At 62.2% G+C, this 12,569-nt stretch overlaps 2 protein-coding genes across 7 annotated transcripts in view; one reads left to right on the top strand and one right to left on the bottom strand.

The window, feature by feature from the left end:
* Positions 1 to 3,198, bottom strand: part of STAG3 (STAG3 cohesin complex component) — a 28,973-nt gene extending 25,775 nt beyond the window's left edge. Inside the window, exons 1-3 of one of the 5 annotated variants that reach the window (XM_017342597.3) lie at positions 3,127 to 3,198; positions 2,560 to 2,687; positions 1,931 to 2,071 (exon numbers count right to left, since the gene is read on the bottom strand). In XM_017342597.3, coding sequence (XP_017198086.3) covers positions 1,931 to 2,071; positions 2,560 to 2,687; positions 3,127 to 3,183 — 326 coding nt within the window. In that variant the 5' untranslated portion in view covers positions 3,184 to 3,198. Of the gene's footprint in view, positions 1 to 1,930; positions 2,072 to 2,169; positions 2,276 to 2,554; positions 2,691 to 2,997; positions 3,017 to 3,126 lie in introns of those variants that run through there. The other 4 variants (XM_051847718.2, XM_008258035.4, XM_008258036.4 and 1 more) reach the window with 4 other exon arrangements.
* Positions 3,199 to 3,307: 109 nt separating this feature from the next.
* Positions 3,308 to 12,114, top strand: GPC2 (glypican 2). 2 transcript variants are annotated; one of them, XM_051847747.2, is made up of 10 exons: positions 3,308 to 3,574; positions 4,223 to 4,381; positions 4,648 to 4,970; positions 5,708 to 5,788; positions 6,479 to 6,641; positions 6,868 to 6,998; positions 9,821 to 9,967; positions 10,307 to 10,446; positions 10,535 to 10,710; positions 11,230 to 12,114. In XM_051847747.2, exons 1-10 carry the CDS (start codon positions 3,409 to 3,411, stop codon positions 11,472 to 11,474), a joined length of 1,731 nt encoding a protein of 576 aa, XP_051703707.1. In that variant the 5' UTR covers positions 3,308 to 3,408; the 3' UTR covers positions 11,475 to 12,114. The 2 variants fall into 2 exon arrangements, with proteins under 2 accessions (XP_051703707.1, XP_051703708.1); XM_051847748.2 differs by lacking the exon at positions 3,308 to 3,574 and having other exon boundaries at positions 4,244 to 4,381; positions 4,659 to 4,970.
* Positions 12,115 to 12,569: the final 455 nt, after the last annotated feature.

Here is a 12,569-nt window from a genome sequence, read left to right as displayed (position 1 = left end):
CAGAAATGATTCAGAGAGGGTCAATTAAAAATAACCAGCGGCCGGCGCCGCGGCTCACTAGGCTAATCCTCCGCCTAGCGGCACCGGCACACCGGGTTCTAGTCCCGGTTGGGGCGCCAGATTCTGTCCTGGTTGCCCCTCTTCCAGCCCAGCTCTCTGCTGTGGCCAGGGAGTGCAGTGGAGGATGGCCCAGGTGCTTGGGCCCTGCACCCCATGGGAGACCAGGAAAAGCACCTGGCTCCTGGCTCCTGCCATTGGATCAGCGCGGTGCGCCGGCTGTGGCGGCCATTGGAGGGTTAACCAACGGCAAAGGAAGACCTTTCTCTCTGTCTCTCTCTCTCACTGTCCACTCTGCCTGTCAAAAAAAAAAAAAAAAAAAAAAAAAACCAGCGACTAAAGCAGACCTTGTATTAATCCCTCCCCAGAAGGATTCACACACACACACACACACACACACACACACACGGGTACTTCAAAAAATTCACAGGAAACAATTTTAAAAACAAGTTTTTTTTGGGGGGGTGGGGGTGGGGGGCAGACCGGTGCTGTGGCACAGTAGATTAAGCTTCTGCTTGCAGAGCCGGCATCCCACATAGATGTTGGCTGGAGTCCCGGCTGCTCCACTTCCAATCCAGCTCCCTGCTAATGGCCTGGGAAAGCAGAAGATGCCCCAAGGCCTTGGGCCCCTGCACTCACATGGGAGACCGGAAGAAGCTCCTGGCTTTGGATTGGCCCAGCTTCGGCTGTTGCAGCTATTTGGGGAATGACCCAGCAGATCAAACAACTCCCGCTATCTCTGTCTCTCGCTCTGTCTTTAAAACTACCTCTCGGCAGGCGCCACGGTTCACTAGGCTAATCCTCCGCCTTGCGGCACTGGCACACCGGGTTCTAGTCCTGGTCGGGGCGCCGGATTCTGTCCCGGTTGCCCCTCTTCCAGGCCAGCTCTCTGCTGTGACCAGGGAGTGCAGTGGAGGATGGCCCAGGTGCTTGGGCCCTGCACCCCATGGGAGACCAGGAGAAGCACCTGGCTCCTGCCTTCGGATCAGCGCGGTGCGCCAGCCGCAGCCGCCACCATTGCGGGGGTGAACCAATGGCAAAGGAAGACCTTTCTCTCTGTCTCTCTCACACTGTCCACTCTGTCAAAAAAAAAAAAAAACAAACAAAAAAAAAAAACAAAAAAAAAAAACACTACCTCTCAAATAAATCCTTAAAAAAAAAATATGTTTGGAGCCAGCGCTGTGGTGCAACAGATTAAGCCCTGCTTGCAGCCTGACATCCTATATCTGACTGCCAGCCTAAATCCCAGCGGCTGCTCCGCTTCCAATCCAGCTTCTTGCTAACCTGGGAAGGCAGATGATGGCTCAAGTGCTTGGGCGCCTACCACCCACGTGAGACACAGACGGAGTTTCTGGCTCCTGGCTTCTATCTGCCCCACACTTAACCATTTTAAGGAGTGAACCAGCTGATGGAATGTCTTTCCTTGACACTCTGCCTTTCAAATTAAAAAGGTTTACGTTGGTCCTCCAAATTAACACTTTTTTTTCATGACTCACGTTTCCATGAGCTTTCCGAGGCCTCCCTCATAGTATTACAACCGTCACAGAATCATCTAATCAATGATAATCTATAGTTAAGGGCAGATGAAACAACTTACAAAATCCCCAGTGAGAACGACAGGCCATCAACTAAAAAACACATACAATACAGCTGGCAACTAGAGGGATTCAATTCCTTATCTTCACCTCCCAGTCCCCGCACTTAACAGGTTGTACCTAGAAACTCGTCAGAGCAAGACGGGTTATTCTTGGCACCCACAACACAGCCCACAGGGCTGGGGGCGCCCCCAGCTGAGCACAGTAGTTCTCCTGGCCAGGCCCAGCTCAGGGAGACCAGGGAACCCCACCACCAACTTTTCGCCCAACCCACTCACCCCTGCGAGGTCTGGTCCGAGTCTCTGTCATCGCAGGGCTGGGGGGTGGAGGAGCCGGGAGAAAACGACCAGGCGTGGGTGCCGCCCGTGGCCGTGCTCAGCGGGGAGGAGGACGACCGCAGAGTGGGCATGGCGCGCCGCCTGCAGGGAGCAAACGGCCCGGGAGCTCCCACCGCGCGCGGCGCCCACCCCAGCCCTGGGGGAAAGAATGCTGCCCCCAAACAAGACTAAGCGCCCACCCACGGCATCGAGAATTAGACACGCCCCGCCCCCCCAGCTGCGGGGGCGACAAAATTCGCCTCGCGGTTAACGACGGAAGCCGGAACTCGACTCCACGTGGGGCAGAACGCGAAGCGCTAAACGATTTGCGGGTGTAGGAAACGCGGGGAGACGGGGGCGGAAGGGAGGCGCGCGCCCTGTTTTTCCAGAATGGACAGCCACGTCACGCCTGACCGCGGAGGGGCCGTCCAGCCGCTCACGCGGGGGCGCTACGCTTCTCTCAGGGGGCTGCGGGCCGGATTTACGGCCTCCATGGCGGAGGCCACTGAGGCCCGGCCGGGGGCGGCTTCCTGTCTCAGGGACCCGACGGTGGGGGGAGGGCCTGTTCTGGGGCCAAAGAGGAACCTCACTGGCCGAATTCGTCAGAGGGACTTCTGGCTGGGCAGGGTGGGCGACAGGTTACCGTCCCAGGTCTCTTTGGTAATCCCCACCTCAGGCACAGCGGCTCACGCCGCCTCCCTTCCGATGGCCGAAGAGTCTGGAAAAACGCGGGAAGGCGCGAGGCACACTGAGCGCAGGCGCAAACCTAACGGTTGCCCCCTCCCCCCGCCCCGGGCTGGTAATGGTCGCGAGGCCGACAAGCGTGCGAGCTCGTGCTTATCACGTTCCAGTCACGCCGCCGCGGCCGCGTCGAGCTGCCACTGGCCCTCAGGAGCTCCGCCCTGTCACGTGGGCTCGAGAGCGCGGGCCGCTCGCTTTAGCCCCGCCCTGCCCAGGCCGCGCCCTCCAAAATCCCTCCCCGCCGGACTGGACTGGTAGTAGCCCCTTCGGTTTGGCTTCTCAACTACCATAGGCTAGATTCCACCAGGGTTCCGCCTTTCGAGCCAAATCGCCACGCCTCCAAGAAAGACCACGCCCCTACTCCTCCAACCTCCTCGGAGCGTCCGTGTCCCGCCCCCCTGGCTGAGCTCTCCTACCACATTGGCTTCGTTTCTCCCTTGACCCCGCCCCCGAGGCCGGCTTCTTCCCGTCATTGGCGCGGCCCCACCTCGGGCCCCGCCCCCTGTCCGGCTCCGGGCTCCCATTGTCTCCGCCGATGCCGCCTGGTCCGGCTACCGTGCTGAGTGTTGAGTTTTCGGGGGTCGCGCTCCTTCTCTGGCCGGTGGAGCAGTTCCGCAGCCGGGACCCAGCTTGTGGCGCTCGGGCGGCTCTTCTTTCCTCCTTAGGACCCACTTTGCCGTCCCGGGGCGGCTGCAGCTATGTCCGCGCTGCGACTTCTTCTGCTTCTGCTGCTGCCTCTGTGTCCCGGTCCTGGCCCCGGACCCGGGAGCGAGGCAAAGGTCACCCGGAGTTGTGCAGAGACCCGGCAGGTGCTGGGGGCGCGGAGATATAGCTTAAACCTAATCCCTTCCACCCTGATCTCAGGTGAGGAGAAAGAGGAAGACTAGAGAATTGGGGGTGGGGGGCAGGGGGGGCTCCTCCGCATCTCACAATAACTCTTTTCCCTTTCAGAGTGACCGTTAAGACAATCTTGCCATCCCACAATAATACCTCTCCTCCTGCAACTTCTTTACCAGGATCACTATAAGCCTCCTGTTCATATAATAGCACTTACTCCACCCTCACCCCAGGAATCCCTTCCTGGTCATTAGCACCCCCTTGTCTGTTTCTTTCTTCACAGCCAGATGCCCCTCACTATGTGAGCCCCTTCTTAGAGAATACTTTCTTGCTCACCAAATAACCTCACCCCTCCAAACCCCATTCTTCACCCTGTAGAAGCTGTCCAAGCCCCTTGGGGACTGGGGTGTGTGGTGTGGGGAGGGTCACCTGAGGACACTGTGGTCACTGCTGTGGCCCGCAGGATGGCTGTCAAACCATGGCTAATGAGAAGTGGACATGGAATGGGTGAAGGGATGATAAGGAGGGGGTAGGGTCATGTGGGGATGAGGGGGCAGACAATAGAAAACAGGCCCGAGAGGTGGAAGAGAAGGCATAGCCCGCAGAGAAAGGTGGGAGACAGAAGGAATTTCACATTGTCACATCCCGCTGTTCCTCCACGTCTCCTCTGTCCAGGTGAGCACCTCCGGGTCTGTCCCCAGGAGTACACCTGCTGTTCCAGTGAGACAGAGCAGAGGCTCATCAGGGACACGGAGGCCACCTTCCGCGGCCTGGTGGAGGGTAGCGGCTCTTTCCTGGTCCACTCCCTGACTGCCCGGCACAGGAAATTTAATGGTGAGGACCTGGGGTCCCCAAACCCCCTTCTCACCTCTGCTCTGTGCTTCTGACCCCAGCATGCTTCCTAACCCAGCTTAGCCCTGCCGTCCCCATCCCCCGGGTCTCTCTGGTGCCCTGTGCTCCCTCACTCAGACTGCCCCGGTCTCTGAGTCGCTGTTTCTAACTCCCTTGTCTTTTCTCTCCCCATCCCCTCCTGCCGCCTCCCTTTCACGTCTCTACCCGTCGTCGGCCTTCTCCCACCCTGTCCCCTGCATTTACCGCAGAGTTTTTTCAGGAGATGCTCTCAATATCCCAGCACTCCCTGGCCCAGCTCTTCTCCCACTCCTACGGCCGCCTGTATGCCCAGCACGCCTCCATATTCAATGGCCTGTTCTCTCAGCTGCGAGACTACTATGCAAAGTCTGGTGAGGGGTTAGATGACATCTTGGCGGATTTCTGGGCCCAGCTCCTGGAGAGAGCATTCCCCCTGCTGCACCCCCAGCGCAGATTCTCCCCTGACTTCCTGCTCTGCCTCACACGCCTGGCCTCAGCTACTGATGGCTCTCTGCATCCCTTCGGGGATTCACCCCGCCGCCTCCGCCTGCAGGTGAGGGATCCCGAGGCCTGAGCTCCAGCCACCTCCGACCTGTGCACCACTCACCTCTAACCAACAACCCCTGCTCTGGAGTTTCCCCTACTCAGCCATGTCTGGCCTGGTGACCCCCCCCCCCAGCCTCAGTCACCTCCGCCTGACTTTAACGGGGTGCCCCTCACTTCCCTTTTGTACCCTACTTTCACGTCGACACTGACCCGCTCCTGGCCCCAGCCACCTTCCCGCCACCTCCTCTCCTTAATCCTAACATCTTGACTTCCTGTGCCTCGGCTAACTGAAACAGGCCTTGCGTGTTGAGAGGCACTTCCACTTAGTTTCTCTGTTAACTGTCGTCATGACTCTGAGAGGCACATAGTAGTACCTTTACTGTACACAGGAGAACGCTAGGGCTGCTAGAGGTTAACGTTTCTCAGCCACGCGTGGCAGAGCTCTGCCCCCCACCCTGGTCAGTGTTTGTCCTGAGCTGCAGTCTCTCGACCTCCAAGCCCCCTACAACACAGTCCCTCTATGTCTTCCCAAGCCCCATTCCCCTCTATCCTCCTGGGCTGTGATTCCTGCGGGTCTCTTGAGTCTGCCTCTCTGTTCCACCTGCTACTCGCTACCCACCCCCAGACAACCCCACACGCCTGATGGCCGCTGCTGCTCACCCCCTTGGTAAAGCCTTCTGGCCTGAGACTGGAGTGACCCCTGACAACTCTGTGGTTTCTCTCACCCTCTTTCCTCTCCCCTAGATAACCCGTTCCCTGGTGGCTGCCCGGGCCTTTGTCCAGGGCCTGGAGACTGGACGAAATGTGGTCAGAGAAGCGCTCAAGGTTAGAAGGAGGCCTGGGTCGGGGCATGGCCCAGGGAGGGAGAGGCAGGTGTGGGAGACCCCGTGAGAAAGAGACTGGCACCATCTGACGGCAGAGGCCTGGGCCTGCCTGTATCAGCCTCCTGGCCTGGTGCCCCAGAGAAAATCAGGATGTGTGTTTGGGCGGTGGGAGGGGGGCTGGTGCCTGGACCTGGCTCTACAGGATCATGACCCATGACCTGCCACCTCTGACCCTCCATGCCCTCTGATGACTCAGACACCCTGCTGTCCCCTAAGGACTGCTCTCTGTAGCAGTCTGAGGTTGGAATATCAGCTCCTCTGTGTCCCCAAGACCTCCCAGTGACTCCTCCTCCCCTGTGCCGGAGGCTGGACTCCTGGCTTGGCCTCTCCCCACCACCCAACCTCTCTCCCTGACTCTTCAGTTCATCTCCTGTCTCCTTTCTGCCTCCTCCCTCCTTGGCCGTGAGGGGCTCCCTCTTGTCCCTCATCCCCACACCTTTCCATCAGCAGTGCCTGTGACCTGGCCGCTGGAAGCCTCCCTTGTGGTCTTACCTGCTGGCAGGTGGGAGCCCTAGTCCCTCACACCCAGCTGTCCACACGGAGCCCGGGGAAGGTGACGCAGGGCATTCGGCGTCTGTCTGTGCCCGGCCACACAGTGTGCAGATGACACAGCCCCGCTCTCTGTCCCCAGGTGCCGGTGTCCGAGAGCTGCAGCCAGGCTCTGATGCGTCTGGTCGGCTGCCCCCTTTGCCGGGGAGTCCCCTCGCTTCTGCCCTGCAGGGGCTTCTGCCTCAACGTGGTCCACGGCTGTCTCAGCAACAGGGGACTGGAGCCTGACTGGGGGGACTACCTGGGTGAGGGATGGGATGGAGGAGGGCACTGAGGAGGGCTGGGAGTGGGGCTCTCTCTGCAAGGAGGGGGGGTGAGCTGGGGAGGGGTCTAAAGCCACAACATGAGGAGGGCTCTTTGCTCCTGAGAACCTGCCCCCCAACACGCCACCAAGGCCCTGTGGGGGTCCGCAGGAACATTAGTTACCCGACACCCCTCACACAGCTTTGCTCTTCCACCCCCTCCTCCCAGATGGCCTCCTGCTCCTGGCCGAGAAGCTCCAGGGCCCTTTTTCCTTTGAGCTGGCAACTGAGTCCATTGGGGTGAAGGTCTCCGAAGGGCTGATGTATCTGCAGGAGAACAGCGTGAAGGTGACAGAAAAGGTAAGGAGGAGGGAAGGGAGGAGGGGAGGCCTGGGTCGGGGGACGGTGTGGATGTGAGCCCAGGTATAGGGGAGGGCAGGGAGGAGGGGAGGCCTGGGTTGGGGGATGGTGTGGGTGTGAGCCCAGGTATAGGGGAGGGAAGGGTGGAGGGGAGGCCTGGGTCGGGGGACGGTGTGGATGTGAGCCCAGGTATAGGGGAGGCAAGGGTGGAGGGGAGGGCTGGGAGGGGGGATGGTGTGGGTGTGAGCCCAGGTATAGGGGAGGGAAGGGTGGAGGGGAGGCCTGGGTGGGGGATGGTGTGGGTGTGAGCCCAGGTATAGGGGAGGGAAGGGTGGAGGGGAGGCCTGGTGGGGGAGATGGTGTGGGTGTGAGCCCAGGTATAGGGGAGGGAAGGGTGGAGAGGAGGCCTGGGGGGGGGGGACGGTGTGGGTGTGAGCCCAGGTATAGGGGAGGGAAGGGTGGAGGGGAGACCTGGGTCGGGGGACGGTGTGGATGTGAGCCCAGGTATAGGGGAGGGAAGGGTGGAGGGGAGGGCTGGGAGGGGGGATGGTGTGGGTGTGAGCCCAGGTATAGGGGAGGGAAGGGTGGAGGGGAGGCCTGGGTGGGGGATGGTGTGGGTGTGAGCCCAGGTATAGGGGAGGGAAGGGTGGAGAGGAGGCCTGGGTGGGGGGACGGTGTGGGTGTGAGCCCAGGTATAGGGGAGGGAAGGGTGGAGGGGAGGCCTGGGTGGGGGATGGTGTGGGTGTGAGCCCAGGTATAGGGGAGGGAAGGGTGGAGGGGAGACCTGGGTGGGGGATGGTGTGGGTGTGAGCCCAGGTAAAGGGGAGGGAAGGGTGGAGAGGAGGCCTGGGTGGGGGATGGTGTGGGTGTGAGCCCAGCTATAGGGGAGGGAAGGGTGGAGAGGAGGCCTGGTGGGGGATGGTGTGGGTGTGAGCCCTGGTATAGGGGAGGGAAGGGAGGAGGGGAGGCCTGGTGGGGGACGATGTGGGTGTGAGCCCAGGTATAGGGGAGGGAAGGGTGGAGAGGAAGCCTGGGTGGGGGGACGGTGTGGGTGTGAGCCCAGCTATAGGGGAGGGAAGGGTGGAGAAGAGGCCTGGTGGGGGACGATGTGGGTGTGAGCCCAGGTATAGGGGAGGGAAGGGTGGAGGGGAGGCCTGGTGGGGGACGATGTGGGTGTGAGCCCAGGTATAGGGGAGGGAAGGGTGGAGAGGAGACCTGGGTGGGGGATGGTGTGGGTGTGAGCCCAGGTAAAGGGGAGGGAAGGGTGGAGAGGAGGCCTGGGTGGGGGATGGTGTGGGTGTGAGCCCAGGTATAGGGGAGGGAAGGGTGGAGAGGAGGCCTGGTGGGGGACGATGTGGGTGTGAGCCCAGGTATAGGGGAGGGAAGGGTGGAGGGGAGGCCTGGTGGGGGACGATGTGGGTGTGAGCCCAGGTATAGGGGAGGGAAGGGTGGAGAGGAAGCCTGGGTGGGGGGACGGTGTGGGTGTGAGCCCAGGTATAGGGGAGGGAAGGGTGGATGGGAGGCCTGGGTGGGGGATGGTGTGGGTGTGAGCCCAGGTATAGGGGAGGGAAGGGTGGAGGGGAGGGCTGGGTGGGGGATGGTGTGGGTGTGAGCCCAGGTAAAGGGGAGGGAAGGGTGGAGGGGAGGCCTGGGTGGGGGATGGTGTGGGTGTGAGCCCAGGTATAGGGGAGGGAAGGGAGGAGGGGAGGCCTGGGAGGGGGGACGGTGTGGGTGTGAGCCCAGGTATAGGGGATGGAAGCGTGGAGGGGAGGCCTGGGGGGGGGGACGGTGTGGGTGTGAGCCCAGGTATAGGGGAGGGAAGGGTGGAGAGGAGGCCTGGTGGGGCTAGGTGTGGGTGTGAGCCCAGGTATAGGGGAGGGAAGGGTGGAGGGGAGGCCTGGGGTGGGACGGTGTGGGTGTGAGCCCAGGTATGGGGGAGGGAAGGGTGGAGAGGAGGCCTGGGTGGGGGGACGGTGTGGGTGTGAGCCCAGGTATAGGGGAGGGAAAGGTGGAGGGGAGACCTGGGTGGGGGGACGGTATGGATGTGAGCCCAGGTATAGGGGAGGGAAGGGAGGAGGGGAGGGTTGCGAGGGGGGATGGTGTGGGTGTGAGCCCAGGTATAGGGGAGGGAAGGGTGGAGGGGAGGCCTGGGAGGGGGGACGGTGTGGGTGTGAGCCCAGGTATAGGGGAGGGAAGGGTGGAGGGGAGACCTGGGTGGGGGATGGTGTGGGTGTGAGCCCAGGTATAGGGGAGGGAAGGGAGGAGGGGAGGCCTGGTGGGGGACGATGTGGGTGTGAGCCCAGGTATAGGGGAGGGAAGGGTGGAGAGGAGGCCTGGGTGGGGCGACGGTGTGGGTGTGAGCCCAGGTATAGGGGAGGGAAGGGTGGAGGGGAGACCTGGGTGGGGGGACGGTGTGGATGTGAGCCCAGGTATAGGGGAGGGGAGGCCTGGGAGGGGGGATGGTGTGGGTGTGAGCCCAGGTATAGGGGAGGGAAGGGTGGAGGGGAGGCCTGGGGGAGGGGACGGTGTGGGTGTGAGCCCAGGTATGGGGGAGGGAAGGGTGGAGAGGAGGCCTGGGAGGGGGGACGGTGTGGGTATGAGCCCAGGTATAGGGGAGGGAAGGGTGGAGGGGAGGCCTGGGTGGGTGATGGTGTCGGTGTGAGCCCAGGTATGGGGAAGGGAAGGGTGGAGGGAAGGGTGGAGGGGAGGCCTGGAGGAGAGGCCTGGGTGGGGTATGGTGGGGGATGTCAAGGTGACAGTGCTGTGTACCTGTGGGATTTCGTCAATGGGTTTGGGTGTGGGGACTCTTGCCTGTGCCGCAGGCTTTTCAGCAATGTGGGAACCCCCACCCGATATCGACCCGCCACCGCCGAGCCCCAGCGCCTCGGGAAGAGGTCGGCCGACCATGGAGACCGGGCGCGGAGGAGGAGCGGCCCACGACGGCCGCAGGCACCAACATGCAGCGCCTGGTGAGCGGCGGGCGGGGGCGGGACCTGGGCGGAGTAGCAGGTGGGAGAAAGGGGTTGCAGGTGGATGGATGGGCAGTCTGGGACTGGGTTGCAGGTGGATGGGCGGGGCAAGCCTGCGGGGCGGGGCGGCAGGTGGATGGGCGGGGCAGTCTGCGGGGGCGGGGCAAGCCTGCGGGGGTCTGGGCGGCGGGTGGTTGGATGGGGTAGTCTGGGACGGGGTTGCAGGTGGATGGGCGGGGCAGTCTGCGGGGACGGGGCGGCAGGTGAATGGGCGGGGCAAGCCTGTGGGGTTGGGGGCAGCAGGAGGGCGCGCGCCACCGTGCTCTCCCGCTTGCCCAGGTGTGGGAGTTCCGCGAACGGCTGGGCCGGGCGCGGGGCTTCTGGACTGGACTGCCGACGACGGTGTGCGGGGACTCCCGCATGGCGGTGGACATCTCTCAGGAGGCGGCACCCTGCTGGACCGGGACTGGGCGGGGCCGGTGAGAGCCGGGCATCCGGACAGGGCTGGAGAGGACCGGGCGGGGCCGCGCGGGCCGGCGGGAGCCTTCCGGGCTGCTGTGCGCGCAGGTATCTGCCACCTGTGGTCGGGAGCTCCGTCGCCGAGCAGCTCAACAACCCCGAGCTGGAGGTGGATGCCTCGGGTCCTGACCTGCCGACGCGGCGGCGGCGGCTGCAGCTCCGGGCAGCCACAGCCCGGATGAAGGCGGCCGCGCTCGGGCACGACCTGGACAGGCACGACGACGGTGAGACCCGGCGCCCCAGTTCCCGCGCCCCTCCCCCTGCCTTTGAGCCCCTCCCTCCTCGCCACGTGGTTCCCTCCTTTGCCTGATAAGTTAGCACTCATGCATCCGACAAGCGCGTACTGGGCGCTTACCTGCTCACCTTGAAGGTAAGGGCAGAGGGAAGTGAGTGGGTCTCACGGACACAGAAACATCAGAGCAGCCGGGAAAGAGTGGGGGCTGGCAGCCTGGGGGAGCAGGGCAAGCCCGGCGCGCTGACACTCGGCTGACTCCCCCGGGTGGAATTTACCAGAGAAGCCGGCACGGGCGCTCATTTTCCCCTTTCTCTTCTGTTGTGTTCTCGGTCCTCCCCTGTGTATCCACCCTCCCTGTCTTTGTCTCTGCCAAATCCCCACCCTTTGACACCCCCCCCCCCCTGCTGTCGGGCCCCTCCCTGTCCCCGCCTTGCTGTCTCACGCTGCCTGCCCCTTTCCCACTTCCCATCGGTCCACCCGATGTCTGTGTCTCCGTGTTTCCCTGCAGATGAGGATGCCAGCGGCTCTGGTGGGGGACAGCAGTATGCAGATGACTGGAAGGCGGGGGCAGAAACCCTGACCCCGCTCGGCCGGCCTCTTCTCCCTCCTCGAAGAGAGGGCCCAGGGAGTAGAGGAGGCAGCTCCCGCTACAACCAGGGCAGGAGCAGGAGTGGGGGGACGTCTGTTGTTTTCCGCCCCCAGCCAGCCCTCATCCTCTTCCCCTCAGCCCTGGCCCTGCTGGGGCCACGGTAACAGGGCAGGGGTGCCCTAGCATTGGAAGCGTTGGCGCCTTCTCCCCTTCTCTTGGCTCAGCCAGATCTGGGGAGGACTCGAAGGGGTTGCAGAGAGGGTGGAGGTGAGACCTTGCAGGTGAACGGCTGGGGCCCCAGATGCAGGAGATTCCCGCTGGGGGGTTGGGGGTGGGTGGGTGTTGACAATATTTATTTTTTCATTTGGTAACGGGTGGGGGGTGGGAGCCGGGGTATTTATTTAGGAAGGAGGTGTGCTCTCCAGCCCTCTAAGGCTGGGGCTTAAGATCAACCTCTACGGGGAGAAACGGGGGTTTTAGAGTTGCAGTTGGGGGATGGGGTTTTAAGGAAGTTGGAAGTGGGGGAGGGGTGGGGTTTTGGGCTGGGGCCCTTGGTGTCAGGAAGGGAGGAAGGTGGGTGCTGACTGGGCACAGGGCAGGGACTGGGAGATGTGAGTAGGAGATGAGGGTGTACGGGCTTGCGTTCCACGGAGTTGTTTTCAGCACCCGTTTCTTTAACTGAAGTACAGATATAGGGCTAGTCTCATGGCTGCTGCTGCTGACATCTGCACAAGCCCCTCATTCCACGTTTCAGTGTTTGAATCAGTGTTTGTTCTGCAAATAAATGATACTTCGTGGACCCCATGTGTGGCTTTGTGTGCCTTCGTCTCGCCGAGGCCCACCTCGGCGCTGGGTCTGCTGTCTCCGCGCCTCTCTCAGCCTGGCTCCCGGGAGCAGGCCTGAGGATGCCCCCAAGGGACTCCCCCCTCTGGACCTGAGCATCTTCATCCGTCAAATGGGGAGCAGTGTGGGGACCAAGTGGGAACTGTGTGAGGAAGCCCCTCCGGCACCTGCAAAGTCACCTGTGAACAGCAGGAAATTCCGTTACCACACCTCTGACCTCGTTTTCAGGGTCAGGACACTGTCAGGTCCCTGACAATGTCTGTCTCTCTCTCTCTCTCTCTCTCTCTCTCTCTCTCACACACCTGAAAGAATCCTTTGTTCTGCAGAAAGGCGAGAGAAAGAATTGATTCCTAAGAGTGAAAGGAGGAGGGAAGTGGTGTCTTGCAAGGGCGGGCTGGGTGCGCTGTCAGAAAGAT

The sequence above is a fragment of the Oryctolagus cuniculus genome, chromosome 19 (assembly GCF_964237555.1).
Source record: "Oryctolagus cuniculus chromosome 19, mOryCun1.1, whole genome shotgun sequence".
NCBI lineage: Eukaryota > Metazoa > Chordata > Mammalia > Lagomorpha > Leporidae > Oryctolagus > Oryctolagus cuniculus.
The sequence above is the reverse complement of the archived record's forward strand: the minus strand, read 5'-3'. Positions and strand labels throughout refer to the sequence as shown.

Coding starts and splice junctions, on each gene's coding strand:
- GPC2 (XM_051847747.2), top strand. CDS start 3,409: ATGTCCGCGCTGCGACTTCTTCTGCTTCTGCTGCTGCCTCTGTGTCCC. Junction 3,575..4,222: donor CCCTTCCACCCTGATCTCAG/GTGAGGAGAAAG, acceptor TCCTCTGTCCAG/GTGAGCACCTCCGGGTCTGT. Junction 4,971..5,707: donor CCCGCCGCCTCCGCCTGCAG/GTGAGGGATCCC, acceptor CCTCTCCCCTAG/ATAACCCGTTCCCTGGTGGC.